The 22,099-nt window shown below is 37.5% G+C and overlaps 1 protein-coding gene across 1 annotated transcript in view; it reads right to left on the reverse strand.

Annotated features, from left to right (window-relative positions):
- The window catches only part of armh3 (armadillo like helical domain containing 3), a 22,059-nt gene extending 28 nt beyond the window's left edge, over positions 1–22,031 (reverse strand). The window contains exons 1-26 of the mRNA XM_072462813.1: positions 21,910–22,031; positions 21,204–21,307; positions 21,065–21,121; positions 20,633–20,779; positions 20,445–20,552; positions 20,123–20,215; positions 19,967–20,041; positions 19,794–19,880; positions 19,367–19,423; positions 18,977–19,020; positions 18,519–18,579; positions 18,359–18,405; positions 18,200–18,275; positions 17,713–17,806; positions 12,600–12,701; positions 12,464–12,522; positions 12,332–12,397; positions 12,193–12,262; positions 11,173–11,233; positions 11,010–11,098; positions 9,510–9,592; positions 8,767–8,893; positions 8,165–8,240; positions 6,723–6,801; positions 1,081–1,197; positions 1–724 (exon numbers count right to left, since the gene is read on the reverse strand). The exon at positions 1–724 is cut by the window's left edge and continues 28 nt beyond it. Of these exons, the coding sequence (XP_072318914.1) occupies positions 632–724; positions 1,081–1,197; positions 6,723–6,801; positions 8,165–8,240; positions 8,767–8,893; positions 9,510–9,592; positions 11,010–11,098; positions 11,173–11,233; positions 12,193–12,262; positions 12,332–12,397; positions 12,464–12,522; positions 12,600–12,701; positions 17,713–17,806; positions 18,200–18,275; positions 18,359–18,405; positions 18,519–18,579; positions 18,977–19,020; positions 19,367–19,423; positions 19,794–19,880; positions 19,967–20,041; positions 20,123–20,215; positions 20,445–20,552; positions 20,633–20,779; positions 21,065–21,121; positions 21,204–21,305 (2,070 nt within the window). The 5' untranslated portion in view covers positions 21,306–21,307; positions 21,910–22,031 and the 3' untranslated portion in view covers positions 1–631. The remainder of the gene's footprint in view (positions 725–1,080; positions 1,198–6,722; positions 6,802–8,164; positions 8,241–8,766; positions 8,894–9,509; positions 9,593–11,009; positions 11,099–11,172; positions 11,234–12,192; positions 12,263–12,331; positions 12,398–12,463; positions 12,523–12,599; positions 12,702–17,712; positions 17,807–18,199; positions 18,276–18,358; positions 18,406–18,518; positions 18,580–18,976; positions 19,021–19,366; positions 19,424–19,793; positions 19,881–19,966; positions 20,042–20,122; positions 20,216–20,444; positions 20,553–20,632; positions 20,780–21,064; positions 21,122–21,203; positions 21,308–21,909) is intronic.
- Positions 22,032–22,099: the final 68 nt, after the last annotated feature.

The following is a 22,099-nucleotide window of genomic DNA, read 5'->3' on the forward strand; positions in this document are numbered from 1 at the left end:
TTTAAAAATACATAAATATATTGGAAGAATTAGCCATGAAAGCATTAAGATTATATTCGAACAAATTTGCATAACCGAGTTTGCTCCATGTAAGAAAATCAAAAGGACAATTATATGAAAGGCAAATTATTACAACCATTGTTCAATGTTCTTTCACTTCACATACATTCAAATTACTAACTAAAAGTGATTTATGACATACAGCAGTGATTAGTTGGGAGTAGATTGACAGAAAAAGTCTTCCTCCTGAACACAATGAAATTAAAGTAAAATACAATTATTTTGAGATAGTTTTGGATTCACTCCAAAGCAAGGCCAATACTCTTCAAACTCTGAACTGAAAAAGTCTCAGGACCCTCATGACCAGTGTAAAAATGAATCAAACTTAGAAGAATCCCAGGGAAAATGATGGAGAAAATGGCAAACATGGTTAAAACACTTCAAACCGATGTCGTGTGACTAACAGTCCAGCCAATACTGCAGATTGCACTTGTTTAGGTTAAGGTGCATCCAGGCCCAGTTTGTGCGGCAGAGACCCCAGGAGGAGGAAGAAGAAGAGTTTCATTTGTGTCCTTATTCACATGTAGCGCTCCGTTTGTCCATCAGGGTGAGTGGAGAGCCGCTGTGCGTTTCAGGAGATGGTGGAGAACTCTTTCAACAGGACGTCCTGACTCAGAGTGTTCAGAGAGACGTTCTTCCTCACATTCAAACCGATCGAGCGCACCTAAGAAAGAACAGAACGCCAGATTAGAACGTGCTCGACTTGACGGATGAACCAATTGGACAAACGCGTGGTCGCTTTGTGTCAAAACAAACATGACGGCTTACGAGTTAAATAGAGAGAGAGAAAGATAAAACAGAGACTGAGAAACTGCCAAATCAACGAGTGAAGCACTAAAACTCTATAAGCGTTTAGGAAAAAGTGAAGTGAGTGTTAAGGTCTTCTGCATTTGAGGGACAACAAATGAGCTGCCGTGATTGGGCCGACTCAAAACTAGACTTCAACAATAGGTGCTTAATGATGCCTTAATGATGTTTTATTTAGAAATCGGTGCGTTTTGCCATTGCCAGCTTACTTACCAGCTCCTTGAAGAAAGCGGCTTCTTTGGGCTGCTCCGAGTATCGCTCAAACTGGTCCAAACCGTCCTGGAGCTTGAGCGTCAGAGTGTCGTAGTTTGACCGGACCACCTCCAAAACCTGAGCACAACATTACATTACATTACATTACATTACATTACATTACACCCATCTACAGCAGAGTCGCCCGTCAAAACAGTCTTCAAGCCATTATTGCATTCAGGATCCTTCACTGAAATATTAAGTACAGTATGAATATTTAATTAGAACAAAATATCTAATAACCGCATGTGGCACAGTCTTACAGCAGCTCTCGAGAGCCACCAGCTCGAGTCAGTATGTTCCTGACGTCTTATTTTGTCCCAACTCTAGGATCTAAAAACTAACATCATAAAGTAAGAACTTCTGCTCTTATTAACATACAATATTAATCCCAAGACCATGTGTACACTTTGTGAGTACCAAGTGTAGACGATTAGACTGGTCCCACAATGCACCACAACAAGATTATAATTGGGATAATTCATTATATTGTGACTTGATTATAATTGCACAACATACTTTTCTTGAACTTGGTCACATACAAGAGGAAACAAAGGTAAGCACTTTTGGTTCTGTAGAAAACAATTATGAATCATGGATAAATCGTGATGTTTCTTTTCACAATAATTGTAAACCTTACATTATATTTCCCTCGTCTAACAAACCGACCCTGAACTCACCACGCCTCATCTGCAAAAATATAGATGGGTTTATTAACTTTCTACAGCATGACTAGAAACAAAAAAAACACACAAAAATGACAGGGTGCATTAAAACAGCAGCACATTACCAGACTTTGACCGGCTTACACAGATCTCTGCCCTTCTTTTTCCATAACACAACTAAATACAACTAAATTGTTACTTTCAAATGCAGTAACAAACAGCATCACATATTTGTTTTCCTCCTGCTGATAAACAAAGCCACAGCTGAACCTGGGAGGCCGTGCTGTTGTTGTTATTTAGTGTCTGATGGTACAGCACACTGATGAAAAATTCATACTCGTATATTTCCTGCCGGGCTCACGCGCCATGGCTCATCTGCTCGCCCCTGTCCCTCAGCGCTCTTCATCACCTGCCGCTCTCTGCACAGGCCCACACAACTTCACACATTTTATCAAGACATGACATCGGGAAAATATAACATCTAGATGAAAATACATCACAACTATCACACACCCGAGAGGAAAGGCAAAGACTCATACAAGTCTTTTATAATGCAACAACCATCAATATTATTGTGACTGGAGCAGGCATTGTGGGTAAAGAGTCAGGCAGGGACATGTACGCCAGGTTCTAACCAGCAACGAAATCCAAGGCATAGGTTTAAATAATAAAAAAAAAAATACAGAAAATAGTGACTGTACAGAGAAAGTGTTCTTTTCCTGAAGTGCATACGTTTAGACTCCTCATTTCAAAAGAATAATATGTCTTCTTCAAATAAAATTATGCAAACAAAAATTAAATAGATCAGCATTTTACATTTTGTTCAATGTAAAATTATGTATTGAGCTAAAATGTATTAGTAATACAGTAAACATTGGGTTGATTTAATTTCTGTTCAACATTTAAATCAAAGCTTAATAAAAACAAAACAAAAACAGTACAAATACATAGAACACAATACAAGACAGAGAAATGTACAAACAGTTCACATAGTCTTAATCATGTAGTCCGGTGCAAATGTAAATGTCCAAATTAGTCCGAAATGTGTAAAATTTTCCATTTTCAGAATGTCATTCCTTGATTGTTGGTCGAGTTTGTGTCCATGTCTTTGTAATGGTCTTTCCCTGCTGTCAGAAGTATGTTCCAGAGGTGTCCACTCACTGTCCATATTAGGAGTTTAAAGGTTTTCAAGTCCCCCGTACAACATTTTTAATCCTTCGTATGACTCGGGACTCTACATTTTTCAAATAATCGCAACTAGGAGCAGAGATGTGGGCGGGGCTAGGGGTTAGGTGAGCAGTGAAGCCTCAAACGCAGCAATGCAAGATTAGTCAAACATGCATAAGGGTCTAATCCAAGCAATAGTTTGATTGATGATTTGACAAATAAAAATAGCTGACAACACCTTTATTTTTGTTCAGTGAATGTTTATATGGGCAGAAAACCCTGTTCCTTGTGTGTAAATTATCCCTGCATTTTGGATGAAATTGTATTTACAGGATTCCTTTTTCGTATTCAACACTGTGCCCTACAATTTCCAACATTTTGTTTCCAACATTTCTTCAAACTGGCATTTGATTGAGTTACAAATATTTACCACAGGTAACATTTCACAAAATGAAGTAGTAAACATGTCATAAGCACATTCAGCTAAACTGTCCCCATCTTGCATTGAAAAAAAAACAATGCTGGCTTAACTTGTTTTACTAATGTAACCCAAAATACATTTACGGGTAAAAATACATTTCATTAACCGAGATAGAATACAAATATCAAACGCATTGCCTCAGTATTTTTACATCATTTCCACAAATACTGGGTTTTGTGCGTGGCTAAGCAGGTCCGATTGTGCGTATTTATCTTTAACTCCACTTTAGTGACAGAGAGTGGGACAAACCAAAGCTCATTAAATGCTACATGCTTCCAGAGAACCATCAATCTCCTGGTGAAGTGCACGGGTGTCCGAAGACGAATGGAAGAAAATGAAAGATCGGAACAAGATTTGACGTTCTCTCCAAAGAACATGTATGAATGTATGTGGAATTGCCTAATCAAGTCATTCAAGATATCAGTGTAAACAAAAGAAAATAATAAAGCAATTTTTCAAAAGTTGGACAATTTCCATGTGAACTATTACAAATGTATGTGAATTAAACAGGTCTATCGACAGACAGACAGACAGATAGATAGATGATAGGATAGGTAGGTGAATTCTTATTTCTTATAAGATCCAAATTTTGCAATTTTTTGACTCTGAGTGACCACCAGGGGTCAGGCTTCAACAGTCAATGACAGAAAACGTCTCTATCAACCCGATCAGGAGACTAAATCTCACGATTTTAAGATACAGTGAACCCTCGTTTATCGCGGGGGTTACGTTCCAAGAAGAACCCGCTGGAGTCGAAATCCGCGAAGTAGAAAGCTTTATTTTTTTACAGTTATTATAGAATGAAATACTCCATAAAACATTGAAGCTCACACGCGCGCTCTCACCGGCCTCTCACGCGCAGCGGCGCCGCTCTCACCGGCGTGTCCCGCAGCTCTCATCGGCCTTGCAAACTTCAATTTGGCAAGCGGTTTTACGTACATGTACATATTAATCCATAACGTTATTGACACACAGGTAGAGAAGACGCGGAGAGACTGTTTAGCCAATCAGAATGCAGAACACAATGCATGATGAAAATCCGCGAAGCAGCGAGACCGTGAAAAGTGAACCGCGTTATAGCGAGGGATCACTGTATTTCAATCGACCTTTTGTACGCAGTTATCCTTTATTTTGATAGCAAAGGCGAGCGGGGGGAACATGCGCCACCATGTTTGTTGTGATGATACTGCTGGGCGTGTTTCCCTCCCAGAATGCAGTAAGTCAAATTTAAATGAAGCCACACCATGACATAGAACGGTATGAGCGGTGGCCAAGCCAGCGGCGCTGACAGAGCCAAAATAACATGTAAAAGACAATACAAGTTCCCTCCTGCATGGTCTGATTAATACAGAAGCATATGAAGGACCGAAAATGAAGACGCACATGCATTGCGCAATGCATTATTTGTACCTTGGGATGAAAGATAAATTGACCAGCGCTATAAATTTTTTCTACACTGCGTTTTAGGAAAGAATGGTCGGTGAGTCGGCGAAATATTTGAAAAATAAAAGAATTTGGTGTTTTTATAACAAAATGCAGATTTTTTTTTTCTTCAGTCGGCTAGTTTTATACCGGGTCGGTAGGATTACGGTAAACAGACATATTTTTTGGCTCAGCTTTATTGACCCTTTCTTTATTAAATAAAAAGGTAAGCACGCAGGCAAATACTGAGGACACTACTACAAAGAGCTTAAAGTTAATCAATAGTCTATAATAGTAGCACTAAAAACACTACACCTGGACTGTTATCATAATGCAACAGCGGCACTAAAGCCAGCAGAACAACAAACATCAATAATCTCTCCATTGTATTTAAATCGCTGCGTGCACATATCAGAGCCACAAGTCCTGGTCTGACACGGCATCGCCAACAAAAGCCCTCAGGAGTCTCGTGTTGTGAATACATTTACCAGATAAAAACAGAGGTAATTGAAGGGTTTAATGACTGAATCAATCACTCTCTTATCGCGCCGCTAAAAAGATGTCCACCGACAGCACACCTTTTCACACTAGTTACTTCTTAACGTTGAAGATAAAAAAATCTCATCAATGGCAAGTGTGAAATCGAGCTTTTTGTTATTACAATTTAAAGTGAAGTCATTTTCTGTTGGAGGGTCTACTGCTTTGCCAGGAATGTTCCACAGTATAGCATTAACGGCGCATTCACACATTTCAGTCCTGATGTAGACTTCAATGTTAATACATCACTTTCCTCTGGCCGTGTTCCCTGTTTTCAAACATGCTGTTGTCCAGCCCCTTATTAAAAAGCACAAAGTTCTTACAAACTATAGGCCAATATCTAAACTTCCCTTCCTTTCTAAAGTTTTTGTGTCTATTGCCAACTGCAGTCGCCTGTAATGACGTTTCTGAAACATTTCAGTCAGACTTTAAGCAACAACATAGCAGGTCCTTATGTCCTGAGCTTGACCACAGTATTCTGTTGTCTCATTTAGAACTGTCTGATGTTCAGATCGTCACACATCAGTCTTAAACTGCCCCTTTGAACTGTGGTGTACCTCAGGGTTCAATCCTAGGTCCAATTCTCTCAATTTGCATTTATTTGTTGCCTTTAGAATCACTCTTTAAAAATATATCTTGTTCCATTGATTTGCGGATGACGTGCACAATTACATTCCCCTGCAGTCAAATACCTCATCATTTGAGCCCCTGATTCACTGCCTCAGAGACATTATACATTTAAATGACAAGAAAAAAAAATGTTGTGGATTGTGTTCTTGTTCCTCTGTCTTCTTTTAACCTCCCATTTAGGAGAAATCTGAGTGTACTGATGGATTCAACACTTGAGCTGGACAAACGTAAGTAAAGTAAAACCCTACTTACTTGGACCTTGAAAGAGTGATTCACTCATTATTTACATCACACATAGATTATTGCAACTCTCTATATTTTGGTCTCGCTCAGACCTCTCTTAAACACTTGCAGAAGTGCAGAATGCGGTGGCCCGGCTGCTCACAGGTACAAGGCGTCAACAACACATGACTCTAGTCCTGGCATCACTGCATTGGGGCCCGAGCATTCTCTGTGGCTCTGGACCTGCCTCTGCATGTTACTGCATAGACACTGCTGAGATTGTTTGTATGCATGTATTATTGCACTTTGCTGTACAGAACTTTGGGCTTTTAAAGTTGTAAGTGTGCTTTATAAAGAAACCTTGATATTGATGCCATATTGTGAAACAGTACAGTGAAAAAAGGTATTAGACCCTCTAGAAAGCATCCACTGTTCACATTCAAATGAATAGGTCTGAGAGAAGTGCAGCGTGTGTTTACCTGCTCCTCTGAAAGCTGCGCGATGTGGTTGACTGCAGCGTAAGACTCAATTTTGGGGTTGAAATGGTTAACGATGGCCCTTTGAACACAAACACGTAATTTAATGTTCTGAAACAATGTACAGCATGAATTACCACATTGGTTTAACTAAAATACATCAATTATAAAAAACACATTTCAAAGGAAAGTCTGCTTTTCAGAACACAAAAAGATTTTCACATGCTAATTCCACGGGCAATTGTTTTTTATTCATGCATTGAAACTTAACCGCTTTATACGGCAACTCTGATGCAGTTATCTTTGCAGAGGAATGAAAAGAGACATTCAACCCGAAGTCTGTCATAAATCAGACATATTAAGGGTGGAAAACTGCACACGAGGAAATGATAATGTACAGTAATCCGAGCATGGGGGAAGAGACAGGTGCAGTAATGCAGAGAAATGCAATTGTTTTTGACATTAAGTTAATTTAAACTTAATCTCAGGGTTATTGCTCTCTTTATAAAGTTACAGTGACTCCTATTTGCTGCACTAACACAATTTGTAGAACATAAGATGAACTGTGATGCATTGAGTTCTATATTATCCTATGGGAATCAATCCCTCTTAAAAAGTGGCCTTGAGGGAGTTTGATCTTGGGTGACCTCTAGGGGATTAGTGGAGGAAATGCAGATTATAAAAGGGCGTCGAGAATCAGGGTTCAAGTGCATCGAGATAAAGAAAATTACTACAGAGAGGGGAGCTAAAGTTGGAGGCTAAAATTAGAAAAGGCAGTGGCCCAAGGGGAGGAAAACCTAAATGATAACCCTTTCATTATATCTTTCATTATATTATTGTGACCTTAACACATGGACTTGTCTGAGATCCAAGTCAATCTAGTGCAATGTGACTCATTTGCCCGTCACTGTAGTGTATTAGTGTATTAGAGACACTGTGGTGTATTAGTGCATTAGAGACACTGTGGTGTATTAGTGTATTAGAGACACTGTGGTGTATTAGTGTATTAGAGACACTGTGGTGTATTAGTGTATTAGAGACACTGTGGTATATTAGTGTATTAGAGACACTGTGGTGTATTAGAGACACTGTGGTGTACTAGTGTATTAGAGACACTGTGGTGTAATAGTGTATTAGAGACACTGTGGTGTAATAGTATATTAGAGACACTGTGGTGTACTAGTGTATTAGAGACACTGTGGTGTACTAGTGTATTAGAGACACTGTGGTGTATTAGTGTATTAGACACTGAGATGTACAAGTGTATTAGAGACACTGTGGTGTACTAGTGTATTAGAGACACTGTGGTGTACTAGTGTATTAGAGACACTGTGGTGTATTAGAGACACTGTGGTGTATAAGATAAGATAAGATAAGATATTCCTTTATTGTCCCACATAGAGACACTGTGGTGTACTAGTGTATTAGAGAGCGTGTCTTTTTACCGGATATTCACAAGGGCGTGCGTGACTTTGCTCGCTGGCTCCTTCCACTGGCCCGTGTTGGTAGAAACTCTTAAAACTGAAATAGACAATTTGACAATTTAAGTAAGCTTTTAGAAAATAACATTCACGAGAAATTGTACCGTTTGAACATGTGCATTACAAAAATGTTAGTCTTTTGCACGTATGAACAATTTTTTGTTGTTGTGACAATGTACTGGTAGTTTACAGGGGTGAAACAAATTACAAATAATCACAGTACTCTAATTGAATTACATTCAAAATCACAGAGTTTTGTCTGACTCCCAGTTGTCTCACTGCGGTAACTGTTTCATTCTACACCGACAAACACAAAAAACATCACTGCATCGCCACCTCCGATTTAAAACAACTTAATTTTTAGTAAATCAAGTTTTATACAGGAGTTATACAAGACTTATACAAGACTTGCAATGGGAGTACATTTTAGTCATGACAGTGGTGGTTTCCAATTTAGCTTAATTAGATGTGAGCGACATTTGCCATGAGTACTCTCAATGCATGTTCCATTGTTAATAAAAGACTAAATGTGTATATGAGGCAGGTTAATATTGTAAGTCACGTACCCATACAGTAGAGATTGTCAAAGACTTGGTGCATTCGAACAATTTCATAGTAGAGCTCGTCATAACTGTTTGAGGTGGGCAGAAACGTGTCACCGTACGTTATAAACATGTTGAACAAATTCACCACCTGGAAAAAAAGTCACACAAACACACACACTTGGGTTAGACACACATTTACAACATGCTTTTTTACAGTTTAAAATAATTATGTTGGACCATCCCTTCAACCCAAACACTTTAATTTTTTTATCTGTTATCTTAAGTTAGCCATTTTTTATTATTTACTTCTGTACCTACTTTGTGTTGCAAAACACGATATTTGCTGGTGTCAATATTTTAAAATCCAGAGCAAATTGAAGTAAAAGTTGTAATAAAGTTCACCAAAGGCCTGGTGAAAAATTTATTTATCAATCTTTTATGATGATTGTATTATATGCGGCCACACCTTAAGCTTCACTGCTTGTCCATTTACATTTTAACGCTCCAGACGGTTTAAAAAGGACTAGGTAATTTTTATAGGTAAATATATGAAAAAAAAAAAAAATAATAATAATAATAATAATAATAATAATAATAATAATAATAATAATAATAATAATAATAATAATAATAATATATATATATATATATATATATATATATATATATAAATTTCATAATTAAATAAAATTAAATAAATAATCATCAACTACTGTCATTGTTACTGACATTATCACCGATAAATTGTCCATTCTTAGTCTCACCAGTAATGCCAGTTGAAAGATGTTGTGCTTGGCCAGTAGTGTGGTCTCGTTCGACAGCAGGAACTTCAACAAGTTAATGAGAGCTGCGCAGAGAAAAGACATCACGATTAATGGATTGTATAATGATTTGTGATTAAATCAAATAATCAAGATTTATTTGTGTAGCGTCCAGAAGGTGCTTCACATAGGGCAATGAAAACTGTAGAAAAAACATGGTACAATTCAGAAGAAAACAGAAAAACAAAACAACAAAAAGACATCAAAAGCCACTCTGAATAAATAAGTCTTAAGCGGAGATTTAAGTCCTAATTCATCCAACAGCAACAGTGTGATCATGTGTGAATTGTGTATGTAAGAGGAGAGTAAGTGTGTGTACGTCTGAGTGTATATTGCCATCCTATTACATATACACACTGTATTTATTGCTTTTTAAATTGCTTTTAAACTCTTAACACAGCATTTAGTGAAATATGCTCCATTAGGTTCTGGTGTTTGCCATGGCTATAAACACTGTGATAAATGCATCTGTTAATCTAGGTTTGTTGTATTTGCCTCCATCAAATAAATAATAAAGAAAATGAATTAGTAGTAAGTTCCAAAGCGACAAAATGGTGACAAAAGGCGTTTAAATCCTGATGTTTGCTGTTGTAAGAAACGTAATCTAGGATAGTGTGGTGACTGGTGACAGTGGTGGGAAATTTTAAGAGAATTTTCTTATACAACTCCTATGTATAAAGACAAAGTAAGCATGTCACGCCACATCATTTTAAAATGTTTTCCCCTGTCATTTTGGTCCTTCCATGTGCAAATCATCGTCCACAAAAACTTGACACCATTACATCCCGAGTGCTAATAAAATCCTCTGACGTGGTTGTTGTCTGAACAGCAGATGCATTTGACAACATTCAAAGGGCGTTTGAAATGAAGTTGTTAATAGAAACACAGACGGGGGCTTTTAAATCCAGTCCTTTCAAAGCTTTAATACATTCTCTCAGAAAAGCCTCGCACAAACTGGCACAATCGCACTGCAACAAAAACAAACATTTCTATTGGTTTAATTTGGAGCATTTTTCTTCCAGGACTTGTTTGGTGGTTTGCCATTATCACCAGCAGGAGACGAGGATCTGTTTTATTGGGGGGGGAAATTAAGCTGATTATTGGTCTGATTATTTGAGGAGTCTGCGGTGAAACGAGGCCATTAAACCCAGAGGAAACGTGTGGGTCGACCGGGCTGAAAACAGGACCAACAGGATGGATTGAGCGTACTTAAAAACTAATTATCAAACCTCAACGACGCCAAACACTCCAACAGCAAGCCTGTGAACTGGTGGAGGTAATTGTGATTGCTCTAAAAGCCGCTCTGTTCTTACAAATGCTCAAAAAAGGCGTTACAGTATTATAAATTGGTTGGAAAAACATCCCATGTGTTATGCATTATTCAAGCTTTCTACCTCCTGCAAACAGTAGGTTATTGGTTTTATATCCGCAGTCAAAACGTACCTGACCAGAGCTCCCTCCAGGTGTAGTGGAGCCGTATCCTGCACTTCTTCTGGTAGCACAGAAGTTTATGTATAATCTGCACACATCGCCTGCGTGAAGAGGAGAGAGGCGTCACTACAGAGCTGCAGGACGGAAAAACAACTGTTGTGTTGTGGATTCTTACAAGTATAAATCCATGGGAAAGTCCTTCATCATGTGCGTGACAATGAACTCCACCATCAGATCTGGATACATTGGAATAAACGACATTCAAATAATGATGACTGCCTGCTATACTGCTTACACACTCAAAGCCAAACTGTGCTAAATCCCTTCCTACCATTTGATACATATAGTGAGAAAAGAAATACTGTTTTTTTCCGGACTATAAGTCGCACTTTTTTCATAGTTTTGGCCGGGGTGCGACTTATACTTATACTTATATTTACACTTATACTCCGGAGCGACTTATGTGACATACATACTTACATATGTTTTTTTCTTCTCTATTATGCATTTTTTGGCTGGTGCAATTTATAGTCCGGAATATACGGTATATTGTTTCAGATCCTGTCAGTTGCTCAGTGATCAGAATGTTCAAAACAAGATCTTTTTAACAATTATGAATTTTCAGTGTAAAGAGGTTGGTGCGCCGTCGGATTTTAGCCATTTGGTCAATTAATCTGTCAATGGGGTCTTAGTGGAAATCAGATTTTTTTTTAGATGTATTATTATATATTCTATTATATATTATTGGCATTAGAAGTTAATTATTCCTTTTTTTCCCTTCTTTTTTTAATAAATAAATGTTCTGTGTAATCTACTTTCTGTGTACTTTTTCTATATCAATAGTTATGTTTTGTTATCGCTGGCTTAAAATTTCTGTAAATATTTGTCCAATTAAGCCTAAAAATCAGGATTCTGCCTGCCTACTCTGACATAATCTAAAGTATCTGTATTTGAGAGGTTATTATTTGTCAAAACCACCTTAAATTTTGTGATATTCTGAGGTTTATCCCAATTTCTCATCGAAATCACATTATGTTCCACTTTCTTCATTTCAGAAATAGAAAAGATTGTCTTTTTTTGCAAACTTTTAAAGGGTCTATAAATCAAAATTTTCCTACAGTAAAGCGGCAAAACATTTGATTATTCATATCGAGTAGTTCAAACTATAGCAATACACATAGTAAATATATCATACCTAAAACTGCGCACACCAGCGGCCGCGAAGGGACATTCTTATCTATCGTCTTTTTCCTGTGTCTCATGGGCTGAAGAGGACCAGAAAGTCGTTAGCTCGGTGTGAGAACATCTGAGATTACACCAGTTCTGCGTCTCACCATTCTGTGTAGTGTGACTCTGAAGTTCATGTTGTCGTCGTGGAGGAAGGCATCTGCATACTGGTCCTGAGAAACGAGAGGTAGGAGTTTAGATCAAGATTCAGCCGCAGCACAAGCGAGCCATTTACTTACCTCAGCGATACAAGTGAGGATAATGAGGCACAACTTGGCACTGTTCAGTCGGTGCTCATCTGTAAAGAAAATAACACTGTCAAGGAGGAAGACAATTAAATCAACACAGGGTAAGAAGAAGCGGAGAATAAATTACCTTTAGTGTCTTGCATTACGATGGAGGCATATTTCAGAAATGTGATTAAGAGGTTGCTCGTTTGGAGATTGGGATCAAGGGGCAGTTCTGGGTTGTTCATCACTACAGAGAGAATGACACGAGTGGTTTTACATTTTATTTATTGTAGAAAAAGCTTCAGTTGTAGTCATCTGGACTCAGTTAGAAAAAATAGACGTTTCGACTCTCATCCAAGAGTCATTGTCAACAAAAGAATTTAGATCGAGAACTCCGATATTAATACTGTTCTGTGGTAAGACCCGCCCATTGGGTGGAGCCTTCCTGAAGTAGAAGGAGTTGTTTGTTTCAACAGAAACTCCCCCCTTGTATCTACCGAGGTAGCCTATTCAGAATTTTAATGAGCTATTAGAATCCTCTTTGTCTTTGTGAGACCCTGGCTCAACCACCCTGAGTACCTGATTAGCATCTAAATGTCCTGGTCCTGGTCCTCTACCTTTCCAGGGGTTCAGTATACCATTATAGATACCAGGAAGATTGAATCTTAGCCCTCCATTTCTGTTTAAAGAAGGTCTTTCTTTTTTAACAAAAATAGCTTCCTTAACTCCTCTTTCAAACCATCTTTTCTCCCTGCTTAAAACCTTCACCTCACCGTCTTCAAACGAGTGATTAGAGGCTTCAAGATGGAGATGCACGGCACTCTGAGGTCCTGAACTTGTATTTCTTCTGTGCTGATAAAGCCTCTTGTGTAGAGGCTGTTTTGTCTCACCTATGTACCGTTCTTTACAGCTTTCTTCACTGCACTGGATCGAATAAACTACATTGCTTTGTTTTTGAGTCGGCAACTTGTCCTTAGGATGAACCAGTTTTTGTCTTAAAGTGTTTCCTGGTTTAAAATAAACAGGGACTTTGTGTTGTCTAAAAATTCTCTGCAGTTTTTCCGACAGGCCAGACACATAAGGGATAGAAACACCCTTCCTTCTCTGTTCAGTTTCCCTTTTGTCCTGCTTCTTGGTTCTCTTCACTCTGTTGAGAGCCCAAGCGGGGTAACCACAGGCTGAGAAGGCATTTCAGACATGTTTTTCCTCTTTCTTCTTGCCCTCTGAGCTGGTGGGCACACCTTGAGCTCTGTGTTGTAAGGTTCTGATCACTCCCAGCTTGTGCTGTAGTGGGTGCTTGGAACCAAAGAGCAGATACTGGTCTGTGTGTGTAGGTTTCCTATATACTTCTATTTGGAGTTCCCCGTCCTCTCCTCTGATCGTGGAACAATCAAGAAAGGCCAAGCGATTCTCCTTAGCGTCTTCTCTTGTAAACCTGATATGTGGGTCCACAGCATTGATGTGATCAGAGAAGGTTTCCAGCTCTTGTTCCTTGATTGTTACAAAAGTATCATCGACATAGCGAAGCCACAGTTTTGGGGCTATGCCTGAGAATGAGGACAGTGCCTTCTTCTCAAAGTGCTCCATGTACAGGTTGGCCACTATGGGAGAGACGGGCGAGCCCATGGCACAGCCATGAATCTGTCTGTAAAATTGTCCCCGGAATTGAAAGTAAGTGGTGTTCAGACAGATGTCCAACAGTTTACATATGTGTTCAGGTGGATGTCCAACAGTTGGCCTGATGACAAAAACCTCCAGATTAAAAAGGTTATTTACATTCAAGTCTATTTTTTGGACAATAGATTGAAACTAAAAAGACGTAAATTTGCTTCTGAAATTGTCACAATAAGTTTTTGGTTCTTGTGATTACATTGTGACCCAATTATTAATTAACCGAATAATCTTGACATGCTTAATTTACACATTATTCCACAGTTAAATACCACTGTATGAAATACAATGATCAACAAAACAATAATTGAATTAATCTAATACAGTTAAAATAATAATAATTAAATAAAACTGATTTTGTAATTTCATCAAAATGACACAGGAAATGTGTAAATGTAGTATTTTAGAGAAAAAACATTTTGATGTCAATATATTCCATCGGGGTGGCATCAAACACCACCACTTTAGATTCATCTGGGTCAAATTTAGAAATAAAAATCTCATTCACGGGCCTCACCAGATTAATCGATTTGCAAAATAATAAAAGCCATGAAAATACTAGAAGTTTGTTCATCATCCCATGTACTGCAAACCTGCCCCAGGTACTTTGTGCATTTCTAACCGAGGTTAACAGTGACAGTCGACAGAAAGTAGCACTGAGCTTGAGAAAGATGGATGAAGTTTTGAATTAGATGTACAGCTTTGTACCCATAGTTTGTTTCAATAGAAGTCGCTTATTTTGAAAAAAGGTCTGAAGGTTGAAGACCATTATTGCGACTCATTTGGTTTCCAGTGGTTTTAATGTAACTTTTGGCAAATATTTCATTAAAAGTAACGCGCAAACCTGCCCTACGCCTACACAGAGGTAGGAGATCGATGAAGACCATATTTCACTAAGAAACCCGCCTCTGAATCAGCACCACAAGTCTTCGGTAAGTGAGAGTTAGTATCCGCCTCGCTTTTCACTTGAGCAGCTAAATGCTTTGCAAAAAAATGGTGTCTTTGCCCCATTACTGTGTTTGCCGTCGCCCGCTTTGATGTCTAGACAGGCATCTTCATCCATTTACAAATCTGTGCTCTGAATCGCGAAACTTGTTTCATGGATAAAAGATGAGACAGCCATTTCCATTTCTCCTCCTGTACATGTGTTTTCTTCTTGTCAGTTTTCCCCACCGCATGAATCACAGTGAAATGCACTGAATACTAAAGGCAGAAAAACAAGCCTATGAGAAAACAGCCGGCCCATCACGACATGACATTGCGCATGAGAAGTTAATATTTTATAGAACAAATGGCTCTAAGGTTTGGAGCAAAGCAGAAGAGAGCCGAGTGTAAGGAGATACATGCACCTTTTAGCAGTTACAGCACGTGTGAATGTCAAATGACTTTGAACAAACCAGCCGCAGCGTAAGACTGTAACCCAATCAGAACAGACTCGGACGAACAGCAAATGTAATACAACTCTAAGTTCTACGTGCTAATCCACTGTGGCAAAGTGGAGTAGGACAGAGGAAGTGCATTTACAGTTTCCCCACACACAAACTGGATGATATTTGACTATTGAATATTTCAAAAGCTTAAGAGTTAAGATGTATGTGTAACTAATGGTGCCAGCTTGAGGAGCTTAACAACTCATGTAAAACACTGCTAATGTCAAAGTGGGACATCTAGGCCATCTATTGAAAAAAGCTTCTCTATTGCACCAAGACAAAATGTGTTAGTCATATATAGAAATATTGTTTGAAGAATAAGAGTTTATGGTAGATAAAACACTCAAAATAAAAGCCACAAGAAAAGCTGATTTGGTTAATTTTAACACTTCACCTCCACCAAGACATTTGTAAACACATTCCAGCACATTGCAAAAAAATTAATCCAACCATCATTATCGTGACATTTTACTTTTTAAGTGACATCTCTTAGATAAGCAAATCTCAAGTCATCGTGTAACTAGTGTAACATTTCAAACTAGATTTCAATATCAAGTCATAGGCTCCATGTCGCAAAAAAACAAACAATGACATGGATAAATCAGAAAATAAGTTATAATAAGAAAAATAAGGCATCCAAAGAAAAAGAAAAGGTAAGAAGGTGCACAAAGTCCAAAATAAGAGTCTCATTTAGTCCAGTTTTTTTCAAAATTGTCCATTTCCAAATTGAGTCCATGTGTGTCTTTTTCCATTGCCCGTATGTCAGTTATGGGGTCGGGCTTTAGTCGTGGGTGCGGTTTGTGACAAAAAGGCATTTTGTAATAGCCTTTTTTTCTAGTCGCCAGAAGTACATTCGTCAGAATGAAATGACCCTCTTTGTCCCCATTTGAATGTATTTAGTAGACAAATCGTGCCATGGACACAATAAACAGTTACCTCTTGTTTTAAGTCTTTTCTTTCTGATCATGTTCTAGTTCTTTGTGTTTGTTCTGTTTGTATATAAATTTGGAAAATCAAATGAAGAATGTATTTAGCACCGATAGACTGGTTGTCCAGGTCATTAATGCATTTATACACTTGAGATATTATTCCCCTTGAAAGCTTTGATTTGTATGCCTTAATAAAGATTTAAGTCAAAGGGTCATTGCTTTGTTTTATTTCTTGATTACATGCACTTATATGTAAATACCTATAAATGTATTGTTTTTCTAGGCCAAAAGGATTCCTTCAACATAAAGCTTTTCATTTGAATCGTTTTTTTCCCCCAACAATCTGGTTAAAAACACTTATGCCTTTTGTTATTTAAATATTAAATCTCAGGCCGGTGCTATTTGGCTTAAAACTTTGGTCATAAACCACAGCTTATGATTTTAACATATTTGTTTAATGTATGCGTTTTAATCAGCTTCTTCCATGTCGTAAGCACTGATCTCTCTCAGGGATTCTCTATTTCCTGCAAATGACTCAGCCGTTTGTCGTCTGCCAGTACGGCTTCTACAGGAACCTGCAGCATAGGGTTGGATTCAATATTTTTCCATTGTGCCTCGTACTCCAGGTCACACCAGTACAACCGCGCTCTGATTTGAGTTGAAATAGAGTAATTCTTCAGACAAGGAAAACCCCGACAAGTTTTTTCTTTTGGTAGTTGTAGCTTCTTGTATGGAATACAAGGTTTACACAATGCCATATACATCTAGAGATTATTTCATTCCACTCATCAAACAGCCGGCTGAGGATGGAAACTGGAAGTGTCTGGAACAGATGGAGATATCTGGGCAAAACACTAATTTTAATAGTTTCAATCCTTTGTCTTAGACTGAAATATGGAATGAAGTTCAATTTTTTAAGTTCTTACAAGTATTATTATTATTATAATTATTATAATTATTATAATTATTATAATTATTATAATTATTATTATTATTATTATTATTATTATTATAATAATAATAATAATAATAATTATTATTATTATTATTTATAATAATTATTATAAGTATTATTATAATTATTATTAATTATTATTATTATTATTTCTTTATAAACATTGTTCCCAAGTACTAACCAGTGGCCGTTTTTGTATTTGTAATCATTTGTTTTGTACATCATATATATATTTAGTTAAGACAAACATACTTCAAAATAAACCCAACTTACCGTCTAGTGCAGGTGGAGTAGTGCCCAGGGGAGTGGTAGGTGTGGTTGAAGTGGGTGTAGGTGAGGAAGCAGCCATTTCGATCTCAGGATGACTCTGTGCAGAAGGAACACGTTTGATTGTTAAAATACAAAAAAAAGTTTATCTTAACCCAGATTGATGTGTTGTACTCTGAATTGATTTCTACACAATATGAAACTGGACAGGCTCTCTCCAAAAGCAGCCTGGAAAAGGTGTAACAATTAGTTTTATCTGATTGGTCAAAGCTTGGTCAAAACGTTTTTAGGCTAAAGTACATCCGTCGGCTTTTGACTTCCCTCGAAACTACAATGCTGCTGTGATTGGTCACTCACAATGGCCGGGTTCAAACCGAGCAGCACGAGCCTGAACAGATGGATTCTCACGAGTGTGTGAAGTAAATATGGTGATAATTCATCTGAACACCAGAAGTCTACATCATTTTCAATGTCATGAACACTAAAGTTGTACCTGTGCGAGAACAGCAATGAAGTTGCGGTTGAGGTGAACTGCTTCATATAATGCCAGTAAAATAGCTTCATTTGTCCTTAAGAAAAAACGCAAAGAATACAATATTAATGTTTTATAAGAACTGAAATTATCTACATCCAAAAAATGTATTTCACTTACTGTACAGAAAGTTTCTCTTCAGCATCTGCAATAAACATGCTCCCCACCTGTGCAAAGACAAACGACCTTAAATGAACCACTGAGGTTGCGCGGTAAAAAAAAACAAAAAAACTATACTTTACATTTTACAGCTGAATAATGAATTAAAATGTGATCGTACCATACTCGTGAACGTGGAGAAGAAGCCCCCCTGGTTTTCCTCCTCTTTATCTTTGTATTGCCTGAAGGAAAACGATTTAACAAAGGAGAAGTGATGAGACAATACAACCAAAACATACTACATCACAAAACCTGTAAACATGTACTGGCATTTGTAAACCATCTTGATCAATTTCCTTTCATTTATTATCTGACCAGGTAGAAAGAAACTGAAAACAATTTAATGCCATCATCCATTACTTTGATTCGTCTGTCGGAGCATGCAGACAGACAGGAGCTGCATACCCGAACAGCGATTGTGCTTCCAAATATTGGTTCATCCAAAAAAACGGGTGCCAAAAAAAGAAGTCCAACATAGATAACTAAAAAGCTTTCTTTAAAAAGGGAATATAAATAGACTTTTAGGAAACATCAAACGCCATATATCATTACCAGACACTCAATAGATTTGTGTTTTACCTGTTATATTCGGTCAAAGCCTGATGAAGAACCAAGCCCATGCCCTGAGACAGAAAATACATTACCATAACTGCACTGCTTATGAAGACATTTGTATGTCAAGAGTAGGGCTGTACGATATTGGAAATGATAAGGCTGTTAAGTATTGCAATATCAGTATTACTACAAATTCAAATATACTTTTTGACATTAAGAAAACAAATATGTTCATGCCATGATGTATCACTCATACTCTATCAAAATTAAAACTTGAGACAAAACAAGGCAAAAATCAAGGCCAATTAAGACTGACTGTATGTGTGAATATCAATTATTGCATTAGCATATTGCACTTGAGAAACATTTGAAATATATTATGCAGCCGCAGTCCAGAGGTAAAATTATACTTACATCCAGGGTTGGCTCATCATCCACTATCGAAAGCTTTACAATATATGGATTTACAGACTGAAACATAAACAGACAGGGATGTATTTTAATAGTCAATTTAGATCAAGAGTATATCTTTGTACAAACCACATGATTCCTGCCTATACAAAAAAAGGTTTAATAGAATGTTTAAAATTTGCCTGGAAATGTTTAGCTCCAGTTCTTGATTTTCAAAACAGTGTCCAGAAGACTACTTTTCTACATTTAGCTCCAATGTTTAATTTAATAGATATTCAAATATTTAAATTATACTTTGAGATATTGTCATTTAACTACAGTCACATTGAAAAGTGGTATGAATAAAAACCAATAAGACAATTCCGTTTTATTTGAATTTATATATATTTGTATTCAACTGAATTTGATATTATGAGTTAAATTAACCCACCTCATACTTCCTGTAGTTGACCAAGAGTGCCAAGAGGACCACGGCGTCATACCCATGCTGCCCTCTGCTGGACGTGTCTGACAAAATCTAAAAGAGATGGGATGGTAGTTGAAGGGATTATGATAATATCAGAGTATTTCATTATAAAAATATTAAGCCTTTATTAGCCTTACCTGCAGAATGGCTTCAAAGATACTGTTGATCATCACATATTCCAATATAGTGTTCTGGCTGATGTTGTCGGTTACCTACAACAACACAAGGGTTAATGTAGGTGAGAATTTTGAGTAGTTAGATTAATCAATAAAAGATATATCCTTTTTCATTACCGTCACTAAACACAAAAGCAGTTTAAGACAAAGGCTCTTTAGACTTTCCGAACCCTCTCCACAAAGAAGGCTGTCTAGTCTTTCCATGAGGTCCTGCAGAGAAACACAAAGACATATCATTCAGAATCAGAAAGGGGTTTATTGTCAATGAACAAAATTCACAAACATAGGAACTTGTCTTGGTGATTCGGTGCAACATAAAACAATGAACAATGAATACGTCAAAAGAGAAACAATTTAAATCTACTACGGGATAAAAAGTTCAATAGTTCAAGTTCAATAGTGCTAGTTCATGGGTTAAAAGAAATCCAGCCGCACGCACCTTCATCCTCTGCTCAGCCTTGTCAAACCCCATGAGCATGTTGATGATGTCAAAGCCAGAAGCAGATTTATTTTTCTGATGAACTCCCCGGAAAAGTGCACAAAGCGTCTGGGAGCAAATTAAAAATAGTATGAAAAAATGTGAATAAATACATAGTGATTGTTTTTGTTACCATGGGCAGATGTTACCTGCAGGGCATTGACCACTCTGATCTGGTGCTCCTCTGCCAGGGCCTCAACGCAGTGGTGAAACAGAGCATTGATGTTGTCCTGAATACGCTGAACCTCCTCTCCATCTACACTTTCCAGCTTTGTCTCCAGATACTCCAAGTTGACCTGAAGCAAAACAAGTTTAAACAGCGCGCATTAATAATAGAAGATGACAAAGAATACAGAACAAATGCATATGATAAAAACAACAAGCTTAAGAGTTGAAACCTTGGCTACACAATAACCCTAGTGTTGTGCAGATTAGTATAATCTTTGCAGCACAAATTTTGTCAAAGAACATTGACAACAATTTGGACAATTTTATGACTTCTCTATATTGGTGAAACATGCTTTTGTAGTAGTAAAATGTAAAAACATTTTGTGTGACATGTGTGTCTTCATTAATAATACCTTCATAAGAAAAAGTTCATCCCAGAAGCGAGGGTTGTTTTTAGCTGGGTCCTCTTTCTATTAAAATAAGACAAAATAGTTTTACAACATATTACACCATCTTCAGCTTCATACCAATATATCTCTCAGTGACACTTACTGCAAAAATCTCATCATACATCAGCACCACTTTCTCCTTCAAGGGTTTTTTGGAAGACGAGGTCCTCCTCAGTAACCCTGCTTTCTTCTCCACCTGAGACATGACTAAAGATAGAAACAAAAAGTGAGTGCATACATTTAACATAATTACTGAGTGACATGAAGAGGGTAACGTGAGGCTAAATAAGTCCATTTATATCATAATCTGTAAACCATGATTGGTCGTTATTGAATAGACTCCCTTTAGTCCATTGGTATTTAATGTACAATACATGAATATTGTATCCGTATACATGTAATTAAGCCTTTATAAATCTGGTTATAATCCACACAATTATGTTATTTTAATATTATCTGAACGACCCATATGGTTGAACTACTGTACTGGGATGGGCTGATGCTAGTTAGCCACATTAGCTTAATAACGCAGCGTAGGTGGGTTGACGAGGGTTAACAATCGCGAAATGGTCACAATGAAATCTATGATTTAATCCAAACCATGGTTTCTACGTAAGTTTAAACTAAACGCAACGAGGCAATAAAATAATTCCATGTTTAGCTTTCGTACGCGCTAACGCTAACGCCAAATTCCAACCTGGGTCACATCCTCAATTCAACCTGAACCAGTTAAACTCTAACATCCTCTAATGACATTTGCACTGCACAGTTAACCGTCGATAAATCGGTTTCACCATGTTTGGCCTTACCTCAACCGTGTTTTTGTATTAAAGTGTAACAAGTTGATCATGAATCCTTGTGGTGACAACAGTAGCCTGTGTTAGCATCATTAGCACACTGGGGTAGTAGCCTCATCCTCAGGGTCATAGCGCCCGCTGATGCGCGATAGAAAGTACCTGGTGATAACCGACTGAAAGACATGCAACTCTCATGTTTATA

Source organism: Eucyclogobius newberryi, unplaced genomic scaffold (assembly GCF_026437365.1).
Source record: "Eucyclogobius newberryi isolate DKJ021-1_F unplaced genomic scaffold, fEucNew1.0.hap1 SCAF_4, whole genome shotgun sequence".
NCBI classification, from domain to species: Eukaryota; Metazoa; Chordata; class Actinopteri; order Gobiiformes; family Gobiidae; genus Eucyclogobius; species Eucyclogobius newberryi.